Source organism: Phyllosticta citribraziliensis (assembly GCF_038025025.1).
Source record: "Phyllosticta citribraziliensis strain CPC 17464 chromosome Unknown J3D65scaffold_15, whole genome shotgun sequence".
Lineage (NCBI taxonomy): Eukaryota > Fungi > Ascomycota > Dothideomycetes > Botryosphaeriales > Phyllostictaceae > Phyllosticta > Phyllosticta citribraziliensis.
In genome coordinates this window covers 488684-501833 of record NW_027117352.1, presented here as the reverse complement: position 1 = coordinate 501833, position 13150 = coordinate 488684, and the positions used below count along the sequence as shown (strand labels likewise).

Here is a 13150-nt window from a genome sequence, read left to right as displayed (position 1 = left end):
CGAGATTGCCGAAGACCCGTCACGACCAGCGTGAAACCCGAGTGGCTTTCCTGTCAACTCTCGTCTTTTTGCAATCCTGGTCCGGCACCTGGACCTGGACCTGGCACCGCACGTTAACACGCCAACCATCCACCCGGTCAGCAAGCCACCCTTGTCCGCTGCGCCAAACGTGCTCCTTTCGGCAATAGACCACCAAAACCCACATGCTCAACCGCCCTACCGTTGCGCTTTTTTCGCCTGCCTCTTCCCAGCGCCAAAAGTGCGGTGTGCATCCTCTGCAACCGCTCACAGCCGCAACAACAGACAGCGCATCACCAACAGACGACGACCTGGAGTCGACGACAGAGATAACGATGCGCACACCCTCGCCCGCGACCCGCGCTCTTCTCAACACCAACACGAGCCGCAGCGACATCATCGTCGTCGTCCGTGGACCGGGTTGACGCTCCTACGGAACTGCCCACAAAGGCAAGTCTGTTAGGCGACCACGCCAGGGACCCAAGAGGCGACGCACTGCGGATCAATGGGTACTGGCGCGAGTCGGGGCCCTGCGACAATCAAAACGTGCCATGCGGTTGGCCTGTCTGTCTGCGAGTCGTCTTGGGTTCGGCTGGCCTCACGCCTTACCGCTGCTATTCCTGCGCGTCGTCGTCGTCGCGTCCCCTGTCGAGCCGAATAGCGAGCTGCCTCCTCCGGTCCATCTCCAGCCAAAAGTAGGCATCCAGACGGCTATACGCTGCGGTAGTTGGCCGTTGGCGGCTGCCTGCGTGCCAGCACAGCTAGCATCTGACCGCCGCCCTTTACTATCATGCCATGCCTAGGGAATGCACCTTCAACGCCTACAGTAGTCCAACGGGCGACTCCAGTCATCTAGGAAGCAAAGGCTGAGAGAAGAGAGGGACACACGACAGCAACTAGTCCAGCCAAGCCTGGCACAACGTTCTTCTTCTTCGGCCCCCTCGCTCTCTGCATCATCCATGTCACCCTGTAGCGACATGTACATACATGTACAGGGCTGCTGGCGTCGCACAGCATGGGGCAAGCCACGATGCAACTGCAACGCCAGAGCAGAGCAGAGAGCAGATGAGGACCGCACATCCGCCCTGCTGCAGACCAGACGTCAACGTCGCCAACGCTCAGCTCACAGGACAGGCTGGCTGTCGTCGTGCCACCCGCTGCTCCCCTAGACTCCCTGGACATACGGAGTATTGTCTGCCGTGCTGCTGTCCCTCCCTCCGCGCCTTGACGTTGTTGCGTGCGTGCGCGCGATACGGGCGGAACGTTGCACACCGCCGCCGCTGTCGTCGTGCGCTGCTACATACATGCGCATCTAGGGGTTGAAGAGAGCTGATGTGGTAGTTTCTTGGGAGACAGGAAACGACTGGACGGATTAAAAGCCCGCGCCGCTTTTCTTCTCTCTACTTGCCTGTCTGTCTGTCCAAGCTCTGCTACCCAGAAGAAGACAGTTGAGAAAAGCGTGTATGTACTGTAGATATACTTGCCGTCTCTCTTCCCCTTCCCATCCACCCCCTCTAGGTATCCCTCATCTACCTCCCTCCCCCCCTCCCCCTTCCCTCCATCGCTTTCCCCATCATCTCCGTCCATCCATCTCCCATCTCAAGCGTCCCAATTCATCTCACACTCCCCACCGGTATCCTAATCCCTATCCCAATAACCCCCCCCCCTCCCCCCGAACAACGGACACGGACCCACGGAGCACGCTGCCCCGCACTCCCTGTCCCTGCCATATCCCTGCCTACTCTGGCCCCGGCTCGCTCGCGCACTCGCTCGCTTGCTCGCCTCATCCCCGCATCCCTGCTCCCAGCACGCAGGCAGCCTGTAGGGATACTCCTAGCAGCAGGCAACGTCTGTGCGCGGGAATGGCTCGGACGGTGACATGAATGGATACCTATCGCACTCCAAACGGGAGGAGATGGATGGACGTGCAAGAGCTAGGGCGCGTTGCGGCGGGTGGAGCAGAGAGAGAGAGAGAGGGAGGCGATGCGTGGCTAGATGCGAGGAGACTGGACCCTGACGAGGCGTTGTTGGCGACCTGGACCTGTGGTCGTTGCTGTTTGCCACGTGGAGTGTACGTTTTGTGGCGACGCAACGCGACGTGGGGGGCACGGGGGCAGAGGGAATGAAGAAGGGGGAACATGTAATGAGGAAGGGGGCGTGGAAGGCTTGGGGGGATGGGGGTGGTGTGCTTGTCTACCGGGCTGTCCAAGGCATCTTTTCGTGAGGGAGGACATGGAGGAGGAGGACAAGGAGAGTCTGTCTTCCTACTACCTCCAGCAGACACACATAGCACTCGTCCACCTGCCCGCATCCTCCAACCCACCCTCTAGCCCATAATCAAGTCAAGTCAACAACTCAACTCGCCTCCCTCCAGGCGCCCACCGCCGCCGCCGCGTCGTCTGCGGCAGCGGCAGCACTCCCCAAACCAAACCAAACCAAACCCAAAAGCCTCCACCTCTCCTCTCAGACACCGCACCACCACACGCATCCGACATCCGCATGCAGGCAGCATCGCATTTCCCGAGTCGTCGACTCAACACCGGCGTCGCTCTCCTCCGAAGAGGCACCTACAACCAGAGCAGGGCCACCCCCATCAAGGCTCGCTCGCACGCACGCACCCCTCATATGCAAGACAGCGAGCGAGACAAACGTGGTCGAGCAGGGAATACCCCATCGACTCGGCGTCGCGGACACGTTTCCGCGGCGTCGGCGTGATGGGATGGGCCCCGCTCGCTATTTCTGGGTTTGCCCTTGGCCCCCTGCGCCTGGTGCGTTCGTTCGTTTCCCCCCTGTGGAAGGGAGGGGATTGGTAATTGGTAAGTGTTGGCGACTGATGTTTAGTATGCGGCGCATTGGTTTGATTTGCTGAGAGCTGGCGAGATGAGTGGCTGACGGCAGGGCAGGTCAGTTGTCAGGGCGGTGGCATTTCAGTGACGACGCAACAGCCCCAGCCAGGAGAAGAAGCACAGCGTAGTCCTGCGATGCGACTTCTTGGGCTTGCTTGCGCCAAATGCCGCAACGCACTCTACCACCCAAATAAAATAGCCCGCACCGAAGTGAGCAGCCGTCCGCCCACCCATCGCGATGGCAGCAGCAAAAGCTCGATGCGCGGCTCAGCGAGCGTGAGAGCCAAACGGCGCGGTGGCGCCAATGGGTGCCTCTTCGGGACGCGAGGCTGGCGGACAAGTTCAAAGACAGGCAGGCCAAACGCTTGATTCGTCGGATGCTGTCATGGGAGCCTGGGCGAGCATCCGGGCCGGCCGCCGCCGCCGTGGTGGTGGGCATCGAGACGAGGTTGCTCTTGGTTCCTTGTGGCTTGCTGCTTGTCGGCGCATGGGTTCCGTCATGGCTTTGTTCAGGCGCATTTGGTGCTCATTTAATCGCGAGGATAGAGCTTCCTTTTCGCACGCTGCAGGTACCCGATGGCCCCCGGGTGCTTCGAAACAGGAGGTGCGCATCGGCCATCGGGGCATTTTGGGCGTGGGGGAGCGTGGGGGTTTGCTCGTTGGGTTCATGTTGGTGGATGGGCATCAGTGGAGCGGTCGCACTGTAGGGACCATGTTGACAGTGCCAGGTATCCTCAATTCGGCCAGCGCACGAGTGGACGGCCATGTTTCGGATCGGGTAATGTAGCATCTGGTGGAGCGGAAAGGGCGCGGATGAGACGTGCTGTGGCGGCGGCGTGGCCGGTGGCGTGTGGCGCTTTGCAGCACTGTGGCAATGGATGTGGCGGCGGCGGAATGAGGGAAACGACCTCACTGCGGGTGGCGGGTTGAGGCTTGAATGGGCGGGGCGACGAGGCGAGAGGCAATGGCAAACGGGACTTTGTCCGCTGTGGCTGCAGTCATTGAAGGACGTTGGAGTTGGAGACGAACGACGAAAAGGTGGGCTACTGAGAAAGAACAGGCGAGCTGGCGGAGCGGAGTGGAGAGGGGTGGAGTGGAGCACTCCCGCTCTCTTTGGCGTGATCTCTCCTGGTCTCCACTCGCTGGCGCATCGAGCAAACGACACGCAGTCTGGTCGCGTGCCTTTTTCACCATCTCCAGTCTTCTGCCCAGGCATGACAGCATGCGCGCCAGCCTTTACTCAACTGATCGCTCGCATTCGCCTCTTGCGCGCCCTACACGCCTATCTGGCGCGGCAGGCGTCTGCCAACTTACACATCGCATCAATACCGTCGCCAACGCGCGTCTGTCGCAGACCCCACCTGCTTCCGCCATTTGTCTGAAATCGGCCCATGCAGCCACCCTGGCATCGATGGACTGACATGCGCTTGACAGACAACTGGGCACAGGTGGGGCACTGTCAAGGGCGGGCAGCCAGCGTCGGGAGATCGGTGAGATGAGGCGGTTCAGTCACATCACATCAGGCATGAGGTCAGCGGGGGGGAAAGAGGGACGACGGCTCACGATGGAGGACATGACGATGGAGACGTCGGTACCTGAGGCAGATTGAGGTTGAGTTGGGCAGGTTCTCCGTGATGAGGTCGATCAGGTTGATCCCGTTGCGTCATGGGCGGGGATCTGGGGTGAAGGCCGTCATGCCAGCCAGACTCAGGAACGGCTCAGGAACGGTACCTTACACCGCACATCGATCAGGACCCAGGTCCGCCTGTGGATCAGCGCCAAAGGGACGACTCGCGACGCTTTGAAGGGTCCGCGTGGAGTGCGTTTCATTTGGAACGTCGGGTGGTGCTGCGGAGACATGAGCAATGACGTAGTGGCTCAGCGCCTGAACTTTCAGGCTCAGTCGACATGCAGGAGATCAACGCCGTCGAGGTGCAAGAGCTCGGAGGAGGAGGAGTCGTTCAGCTGCAAAGGCAACTTGAGATTGCGAGAAACACCAAAGTAGATGGGCACTGCACTTACAGCCCAGGTTTCTGCAACTACCCCCGTCGACCGCCGGACATGCGCCGTCATCAAAACACTTTCTTTTTCTTTGGCTTGCGGGTGAACCAGAGAGCTGGATACCTATCGCCTCCAAAGCAATTCCAGCTGACCGCGCAGAAGAAGCAATTCAGCCCAGTCTCAAGTCCCAGTCGAGCAGAAAGCGCATGCCGCAATCAAAACAAAAGTCCATCTCCGCGCGCGTGGCTGGCTGGCCGTCTCTCCAGTCCGCCGGGTCGGGAAAAAGCAACACCAGAGGCGCACCTTTTCAAACGTCGTCGTCTTACCAGAAACGACTTTGTTCTGCGCCCTCAACCGCTTTTTCAATATGTTCCGAGACACGCCATGCACGCCTACTCCTTTGGCGAGCACGGGCTGAATATTCGCCCCAACGGCTGCTTACACCTGCGTATCCTTTTACTTCTTTTTCGACCCTTTTCGTCTACGCAACGTGCCGTTTTCTCGTCTCGTGCACCACGTCTGAGCCTTGCTGCCGACGGCTCGCAATCGGGCAGCACTTGCGCCCCCAAGCCCTGCGTCTGCTGTTTCTCCGCGCCTCCTCGCCAACACTGATTCCTCGCCTCAGACAGGACTGGAGCCTCGTTTGATCATGCCGCGCCTCTGGCCCGACGCGTCGGACGCAAAAGAAATAAGCGATACGGCGGCGCGCCGACCCGGCAGCTCCGGCCGCAAGGGGTGTCGACGGCAGACCAGGTAAACGCTTCCGCTGCACACGCCTTGCTGTCAATGCGCCTGCGTCGCCCTGCCTTCGACCGGGAACACTACTGGGCCAGACGGCTTGACGGGACGGCGCGCAGGTGGAGACGCAGATGCAGATGCAGACGCAGACGCCGACCTAAGTATCTGTGCGCGCGCATCGAACACGGCATGGCGTAGACGACGGTAGCACAAGGCTGGGCTGCGCTCTGTAAACGGTGCGTCGAGATTGGCGACTGGCGATTGGCGACGCGCTGCTCACATTCTGCTCGACGTCGACGCATGCAAGTCCATCGTTGCGCGCTGTGTGACGCCTCTCTTCTGCCGCCCAGGTTTTCTTGTGGCAACGTTTGGATACGCAAAGGCAAGGAGACTGACGGATGGCGTGAGAAGTTGACGAGTTTTCTTGTTTAGGAAAATTAGCAAAAATCTTGGTGTGCAGACGTCGGTGGTTGTCGACCCTCGGTCACGTTGGACAGAACCAAGGCGCGTTCTCTTCTTCGTCATCGCTCTCTGGCCAAGCTGGCTGTATGGAACAGTACTACAACCGCAAGTCCGCCATCAAATCAACTTCGAGTCTCCAACGAGCAAGCATCCTTGAGTTGCGGCGGAGAATGCGAGCAATGCAAGCGCCGCTATGTAAGGAAGCTGGCAGCCCTCCCACGCCAAAGCTCGAGTCGTCATCAAACGTCCACGCATAAAGCGTGCGACGGACAAAATCGATATCTGTAACATGACAGCCGCGCAGCAATCAACAAGCAGCCGGCCAACAAAAGCAGGCCGTGGAGTAGCGCGTTTGCAGATCAACCAACCCTACAACAGCCACTGTCGCGCTCAGCCAGCCACGCATCTCGTGTGGACATGACGATTCTTCTTTCTTTTCCGCTCCATCTTGCTCGCCGCTCTTCTTCTTCCAGGGCCTTCGTCTACATGCTCGCTTACGCAGGTTGTCTACGCCACCTACTCGACGCTGGCTTTCTTTCGTGCACCACAAGCACCGCGCATCTTCTCTGGTCTCGTAGCCGCTGGTCACACAATCTTCCTCCTCGCTGCACACCAACCCCCAGCTACTCGTCTGCCACCCTGCCCAAAGGCAGCCGTCTCGCCAACAGCCCCTTACCTCGTCCCCCATCGCCGCGTGCGTGCGGTAACCGCCGCCAATCAGCCATGTACGCACGCATCTTGCAGCCCGCGTGCGCATGTGGCGAGCGTGCATCTCGCAGCCAGACGCATCGCACAGCCAATGGGGTGCGCTGCCCGGATAGGCGAGCGAGTGCATGCATATGCAGGGGCCGTTGGCAAGCGAGCGAGCGAGCGAGGTGTGGAGACGGGGAAACGGGTTCGCCAGGGGGTGGTGGGCTTCGTGAGTAGGGGTTGGATTTGACGTCCAAGATGGCTGTTGGTGCACGGCTATGGAGGCGTCGGAGATGGGGAGGGTACACGGCTACATTGGCAAGGTACAGGTAGGTGGGTAGCTTCCATGCCTCCTCTGACCGCCCTCTGCGACCACACCTCCTCTCCCTGCAGCTATCCTCCTACGATGTTCTCATGGAGCGCTACTGGGTGGTCCTGACAATGCTCTCTGCAGCTGAAATTCCCCTTGTCAACAACGCCCGTTGCCCAGACGTGCCGTGCCATGCAAGGCCGCTTGCAAAGCTTCCACCATTTTCCTCGCATCCCACCCCAGATTCCGGCAATTTTCTGGGAGGATGAAAGATGCAAACGCAGAGGGCAGGCAAGACACAGGATGCCGCTTTTCCTTCCTCGACGCATTTTTTGTTGTGCTCATTTTCTCTCTTGCCGTTGCGATGGCCGGTGCAAGAGCAGCAGCGCAGCAGATTGCTGCTGATGAGGGATTTGTTTGCGTGCAAAGAGCTCACTCACCGTACTGCAAGACGCGGATATCACTCGAGCATGCGCTTCGTGGCAAGGGTGGCAAAGAAGCACTTGGGCGTCGGGGAAAGAGAGGGGAGAAAGAGGGCGTCATTCATCGTCTCGAGCATCCAGCATCCAGCGCAGGCTGGCTGACGCTCGCGATGGATGCCTCTCACGGGCGGGCGACAGGAGCCTTTTTCCTCTTTCCCTTCTGCCACCAGACCGGACGGAGGTGGGCAGACGACCGGACAGCAAGTGCTATTTCCGCCTCTTGTTGCTGCTGCCGTCGTTGTCAACGCGACCGAGGAGGCCCGACACCCCAGGTATGTATGAATCTGCCATCCCCCCGACTCTTCCTCTCTCTCTCTCTTCTCCATCATCAAACACTCATGGCTTGAAGCACCTCTTTGTTCTCGGGCAGCACCCATTACTACGACCCGCCTCTGCCAGCTGCTGCCCGCCGCCCTCCGCGCCCTTCTCGGCCATCCTCCCTCCCTCTCTCCAAATCTCTCTCTCTCCCCCGGTCCGCACCGTGCCGGCTGTGCCAACTGGGCAGAAAATGTTTGCGGCTATTTTGGCCTGCGTGTTTTTACCAGTTTGGCTGCCCGTAAGTACAGATGGTTCTCCACTTCCACATCTTGGGCATCATGCTAATGGTAGCTGGCAGTTCTCGAAACGACGTTCCCAGGAGCGCACCCGGGGGGCGCGTCCGGCCAGGCTTCGCGCTGGCTTGACTTACCTGACGGCCCTCCGGGTCGCACTCAGCGTCGCGCTGGCGGTGTGCATTGTTGGTGGTGGTTTTTGGTGGGGGAGAGTCTCCCGGAAGGCCGCGCCTGAGCCGCAGCAGCATTTGCGGCGTCCCTGTCACCGGTATGTTTATTGCACATTCGTCTCGCGAAGCCAACTAACAGCTGGCCAGGCAATCTGCCAACATCTCCTTCTCCTCCCTAACGGAGTGAGCTTTCGGTGCCGCCGCCTCCATACTACCAAGCCTCGCTGCTTCTCCTCGCTTGTGCCCGCGCCCTGCCCACCGCCGACATGTCTGTCGCCGGGACCATGGAACTAGCCTACGCGCTCCTTGCGGTGCTCCCGCTTTGGCAGAGGTAAGTCAACATTCAAATCTCACCGTTCAACGCTGAGATTGCTTACTGACAATCTCCACAGTAACACCACGCCCGCGCTCTCTCGCTCGCTCTCTGTCCCTCCTTTTGTTCCGCGCACCTCGCTCGTGCCCACGCTTGCGTCTTGTCCCCCGGACTCTGTCCCCTGGGCCACGCTCTACGCTGCGCTGCTGGTGTGGTTAGCTTGCGGTGCTGTGTGGTGGTAGTTGGTCTCCCAGGAGGCCAAATTGCATGCGCGAGCAGCTCTCCAGCTGCGACTAGCCGGCGTGTCGCTGGCATTGTTTGCTGTTGGGTTTTCCGCAAACGCGGCAGGAGAGGAGGCCGCCGTTTGGTGGCGAAAGAGGCGTGTGGATGGGGAAGAGGAGGGGGGAGTAGGGGAGGTCGATCGTTCGTTTTTGTTCGTTTTCTGTCTTTTCACGGCTGCGGCCTTCGGGCTGGCTTTTGCATTTCTTCCCCTTCCGTCCTCTTCCTTGGTGTTGGTCTCCCCGGAGGCCGACTTGCGCTCTCGGGCGCTTCTCCAGCTACGGCTGGCCGGCATTTCGCTGGCCTCGTTTGTTGCTGCGTCTGCCGCGGACACGGCAGGAGAGATGACGGCCGTTTGGCTCGTCAAGTGTCTTTTGGAGGTGGGGGGGAGGAGGGGAGCGCGCCTGGTTCGTTTTGTTTTGTTCTTTTGTCTGTTTTCGGTCGCGGCCTTTGGGATGGCCTTCTGTTTCCTTTCCCTCCCGCCGTCCCCCTAGGCCCTAGAACCTTTTCAGGGTCGGGGAGGGGATGGATTTCTCTCATTGTCCTTCTTCATTGCCTCCCTGACGAAATCAGATGAGAGAACTGAAGACTCCATTCGAAGCCAATCTGAGAGATGACCGTTCCATGAACGCTCCCAAGACGTGACTGCTGTGACTACTGAAAGCTCCCAAGACGTGACTGTGATGTTAGGCGATCATTCTGCAGGCGAAACGGCGCTCGTGAACTGGCAGCCGCAGACATACTGGCGCGGCGGTGGAGGACGATCATGGCTCTTGTACATTGAGTGTTGGTGGGAGGGAAGGGAGCTGCGTACGTGTTCATTCTTCACTTGGAGACGGGGGACTGTTCTTGATGATTGGGTTCAGAGGGCATGGATTTTGTCCGAGGGCTGTGTGTGGACAGGAGGGCTACGGATGATATGGTGTGTTTTCTCTCCTTCCATGCGCACTTGTAGACCTGTCTTTTTCCACTTTCCAGCTGCCTTTCCTTCCTCTAGCCTCGCCTCTGTCGAGCCGTGTGTTTGATCGTGGACCGTGAGCGAGCGGACACACCGTCGTCGGCGCCGTCATTGCCATCTTCGCCGTTCAGCACCTGCAGACCTGTGAGCCAACGAGACAGTAGAGTGGTGGGGCGAGCAACGCTTACCTTCAGTTTGGCTTTCTGCCGCTCTGGCGCTTGGCCGTCGTTGTGTCCGGGGACGCACCACCGTCTAGGTCGTCGGCTGCGCGGAGGCGCCCTGGTCGGCGACGGGGGTCTCGGTCGCGGATGGTCCAGCAGCGGAGCCCTCAGCGCCCGATTCCATCTTGGCCGCGGGGCTGCTCGAGTGAGATGGGGAGCGCGGCTTGGGGCCCTTGTCGCGAGCCTCCTTGATGATTTCGAAAATGTCACGGATCCTGGCCTCGAATTCTTCCCTGTTGCGCGCACCATGGGCGTACTCCTTCATGGCGTTTTTGATAGTGTGACGATCCATCTTGTAGTTGTTTCCGAAGGGTTGACGGTAAGTGTGTGGTGATGGAAGGTTTGCGGAAGAGTGGGAGTTGAGAGTTGAGAGTTGAGAGTTGAGATTGGGGAGTTTGCAAAAGCAGGCCAGCGGTGATGAGCGGGCGGTGATGAGCGGGCGGTGATGAGCGGGCGCTGCAGAGCCGAGTGGGAAAGGGTAGATGGTGACTCAGAGTCGAGCGGCGGAAGTGAATGGGAAGTGAATGGCCGTAGGTCGTGTCGCTCAGCGACACTGTTTGCTGCTCAAACTTCCCATGTCCTTTGCACCATTCACCCTAGCTTTGCATCGCCTCTTGGACCGCCACGAGCAACGCCCTCACGCCCTCTACCTCCAACCTTCGACCTCACTTCCCTCACACTATCATGGCCGGCGAAATGAAAAAAAGCATGTCCAAGGAAGAGCAACTGGCCAGTTTGGCCAGCGATGTCAACAGCAAGAGACTTGCTCACCAGGAAAGGATCCGGAAGGAGCACGAGGCGTTGGAAAAGCTTGAGGTCCTCGAGAAGGTTGTTGGTTCATACACCGAAAAAAGAGTTCTGCTAACACATCGCTCCAGGACCTGACTTGGCTGGTTTCTCATCTCAAGACCAGTGAGCAAGCTGGCAATTGCTTGTCCATGGCCATCAAAAGTGAGTAGTTTTCGCCAGTCAAGAACTTTGAGGCTGATGAAACGTCTAGCTGCAGTTGACAACGGCATGCCTCTCACCGTACTTGAAGAGGCAGGTTTTGACTGGAGAGCATTCCAAGCCTCCCGGGGGATTCAGACCGATACGGAGGCTGAGTCTCCTGATGCCAAAAAGCCCGCCGACAAAGACCCTGATCCAATCAGTGATGGCAGCTTTCACACTCCAGAGCCGAAGGAGCATAGCCTAGGTCGACCGCACAAGTTCCCCAAGATCGCTCACCCAGGGAAGATTGACTTCAACTTCAACTTTGAGACTCCCACAAAGCCCGGTAGATCGCATGGCTTTAGATCGTCTACAACCGACCCAGAGACTCCCGAGAAGAAGCCTGGTAAGACTGACAAGCGTGCAATCCGAATGAATGCTTACGATTGAGTTCCAGATTCGTTTTGAAAGCCCGATTTCGACATCAAGACCCCCCCAAGCCAACACGCTTTCGAGAACACGATGTTCTCCCCGCTACGTTGAGCGTCACGTGGAGGGTTCTCTTCGAACCTGAAGTCCCCTTACAAGCGCCAGAAGCGTCGGTGAAGGGATGTCGAAGACAGATCTGCGCGGGGCATCAGAATAGTATTCGCGTTTCTTGGTGGTCAATAGTCCATTGTCGCTGTGGAAGACGGTCGAGTTCAGCTCGGAGAAGAGAACTCCAGCAGGCAAACAGTTTCAAGTCCCCAAAGAAGCAGGATGTGGATGAAAGCCCAGAGCTATTTCTGGGACAGGTATGTGAGAAATTTCCTAGCATGATATCACTTGACTAACCCAATTAAAGATCCCCCGTCGGATTTCCTCCTCCCCGGACAGCTTGGATTTGGTGTGGAAGACCCTGCTTCAAGGTAAGTCCCAAGAAAGCATTTTCGTATAACACACATGGATTGACCATGCCAGCGCACAACGACATCGAGTCCCTGGCAGTAGAAAGCGGCAACGAGGACACAGTCCTCGCCGGCCTGCCCTCACCAGTCAGACCGACGGCGAAACTTGTCGACTTGACCATTGCAAGTCCAGAGTCGGATAAATGCCCCAACGAAGGCGAAGTCGAAAGGCAAGCCACAAAATTGGCAGAACTGGTGCGGGACATGGGGCAGTTGCAGCAGCGGCAGGCCCTGTGGAAGTTCAGCTCGAACACCAGCGGGCCAAAGTACGATGGCAGAAACTCTTGCCACATTGACGTCTTGCTTGCTCAAGCTCACTTGCGTCCTCGAGCTGCACAAGATGCAGGCCACGTCCCCCTCGCACTTGGCAACAACTTTCCAGGCTTTCGCAGAGCTTCCAATGTCGTCAATGATCCAGAAGGACATTGACACATTCCGTGACCGGCTCCGGCGAGGACCATACAACCGAGAGAACGGCGCGCAGCCTGACGAGCGGTTCGCTGCCGCATACGCCTGGAAAAACGTCGCCCAGTGGTTCAAAGACCTGTGCGTTGCCTCGATAGATGTTGTCTGGTGCCAGAAATGCCTGCACAAGCTACCCAGACAGGTTTCATACCGACACGCAATCCTGGAATACGTCGATGAGTCCATCGAGACCAGCGAGAAGGCCCCCTGCAAAATTGAAACGATCCTTCGACGCTATTTCAAGAAGGACAGCAGCAGGCATAGATAAGAAGCGTGCGAGCAGTGCGGCTCAACGCTGTTCTACGGAGCCCACGGACATACAGAGGAGGGAGTGCCCAGATATTTGGCAATTGGCGACACCTGTGCCAGCCTCTTCCCCGACAAAGTGTCTCTTCCCTTCACCGTTGAAATAACCGTCCATCAATTAGAAACCGTCAAAGTTTATTTGACGTGGAAGGTATCCGTGCCATGCAATCGCACGCATTTCACGATATGCTGGAAAGACTCCCGCTAGCAAATCCCCTCTACCAATACCTTCTAAGAGGCCTTCTACTACTAAGGAAAGTAATGGAAGCGTAGGCAAGGTATGATTAGCTATTGATCACCCCTTGGTTTCTTCGGCTAACGTGTACATAGGCCTCCAGACCTTAAGAAGGCCAGGCTTGTTGATACACAGCACACGAACGCTCCTTAGACGCGGCCGTAGTGCCGGAAGTTTCAATTGCTCTTGACACCGCTTGGCGCTTGGCGCTTGGTGTTAGCGGAGTTG

At 58.3% G+C, this 13150-nt stretch overlaps 5 protein-coding genes across 5 annotated transcripts; 4 read left to right on the top strand and 1 right to left on the bottom strand.

Moving 5' to 3' along the window:
* Positions 1–3311: 3311 nt before the first annotated feature.
* J3D65DRAFT_162991 (uncharacterized protein) lies at positions 3312–4426 on the bottom strand. The gene has a single exon (XM_066794184.1). The coding sequence runs from the start codon at positions 4078–4080 to the stop codon at positions 3391–3393; it is 690 nt and encodes a 229-aa protein (XP_066650302.1). The 5' UTR covers positions 4081–4426; the 3' UTR covers positions 3312–3390.
* J3D65DRAFT_162990 (uncharacterized protein) lies at positions 4427–5678 on the top strand. Its single transcript, XM_066794183.1, has one exon. It carries the CDS (start codon positions 4773–4775, stop codon positions 5475–5477), a length of 705 nt encoding a protein of 234 aa, XP_066650301.1. The 5' UTR covers positions 4427–4772; the 3' UTR covers positions 5478–5678.
* A 1437-nt stretch (positions 5679–7115) lies between these two features.
* On the top strand, positions 7116–8105 carry J3D65DRAFT_162987 (uncharacterized protein). Its single transcript, XM_066794182.1, has one exon. The coding sequence runs from the start codon at positions 7331–7333 to the stop codon at positions 7892–7894; it is 564 nt and encodes a 187-aa protein (XP_066650300.1). The 5' UTR covers positions 7116–7330; the 3' UTR covers positions 7895–8105.
* Positions 8106–8534: 429 nt separating this feature from the next.
* On the top strand, positions 8535–8823 carry J3D65DRAFT_672323 (uncharacterized protein; the record flags this gene model as incomplete). The annotated part of the gene is made up of 2 exons (XM_066803483.1): positions 8535–8599; positions 8661–8823. 2 exons carry the CDS (start codon positions 8535–8537, stop codon positions 8821–8823), a joined length of 228 nt encoding a protein of 75 aa, XP_066650299.1.
* Positions 8824–10723: 1900 nt separating this feature from the next.
* J3D65DRAFT_672321 (uncharacterized protein) lies at positions 10724–12649 on the top strand (the record flags this gene model as incomplete). Its single annotated transcript, XM_066803482.1, has 7 exons — positions 10724–10867; positions 10918–10990; positions 11040–11375; positions 11675–11763; positions 11814–11877; positions 11930–12213; positions 12263–12649. The coding sequence occupies 7 exons, from the start codon at positions 10724–10726 to the stop codon at positions 12647–12649; spliced, it is 1377 nt and encodes a 458-aa protein (XP_066650298.1).
* Between the last annotated feature and the right edge of the window lie 501 nt (positions 12650–13150).

Excerpts from the sequence above, each read along its gene's own strand:
- J3D65DRAFT_162991 (XM_066794184.1), bottom strand. The coding sequence starts at position 4,080 with ATGCCTGGGCAGAAGACTGGAGATGGTGAAAAAGGCACGCGACCAGAC.
- J3D65DRAFT_162990 (XM_066794183.1), top strand. The coding sequence starts at position 4,773 with ATGCAGGAGATCAACGCCGTCGAGGTGCAAGAGCTCGGAGGAGGAGGA.
- J3D65DRAFT_162987 (XM_066794182.1), top strand. The coding sequence starts at position 7,331 with ATGAAAGATGCAAACGCAGAGGGCAGGCAAGACACAGGATGCCGCTTT.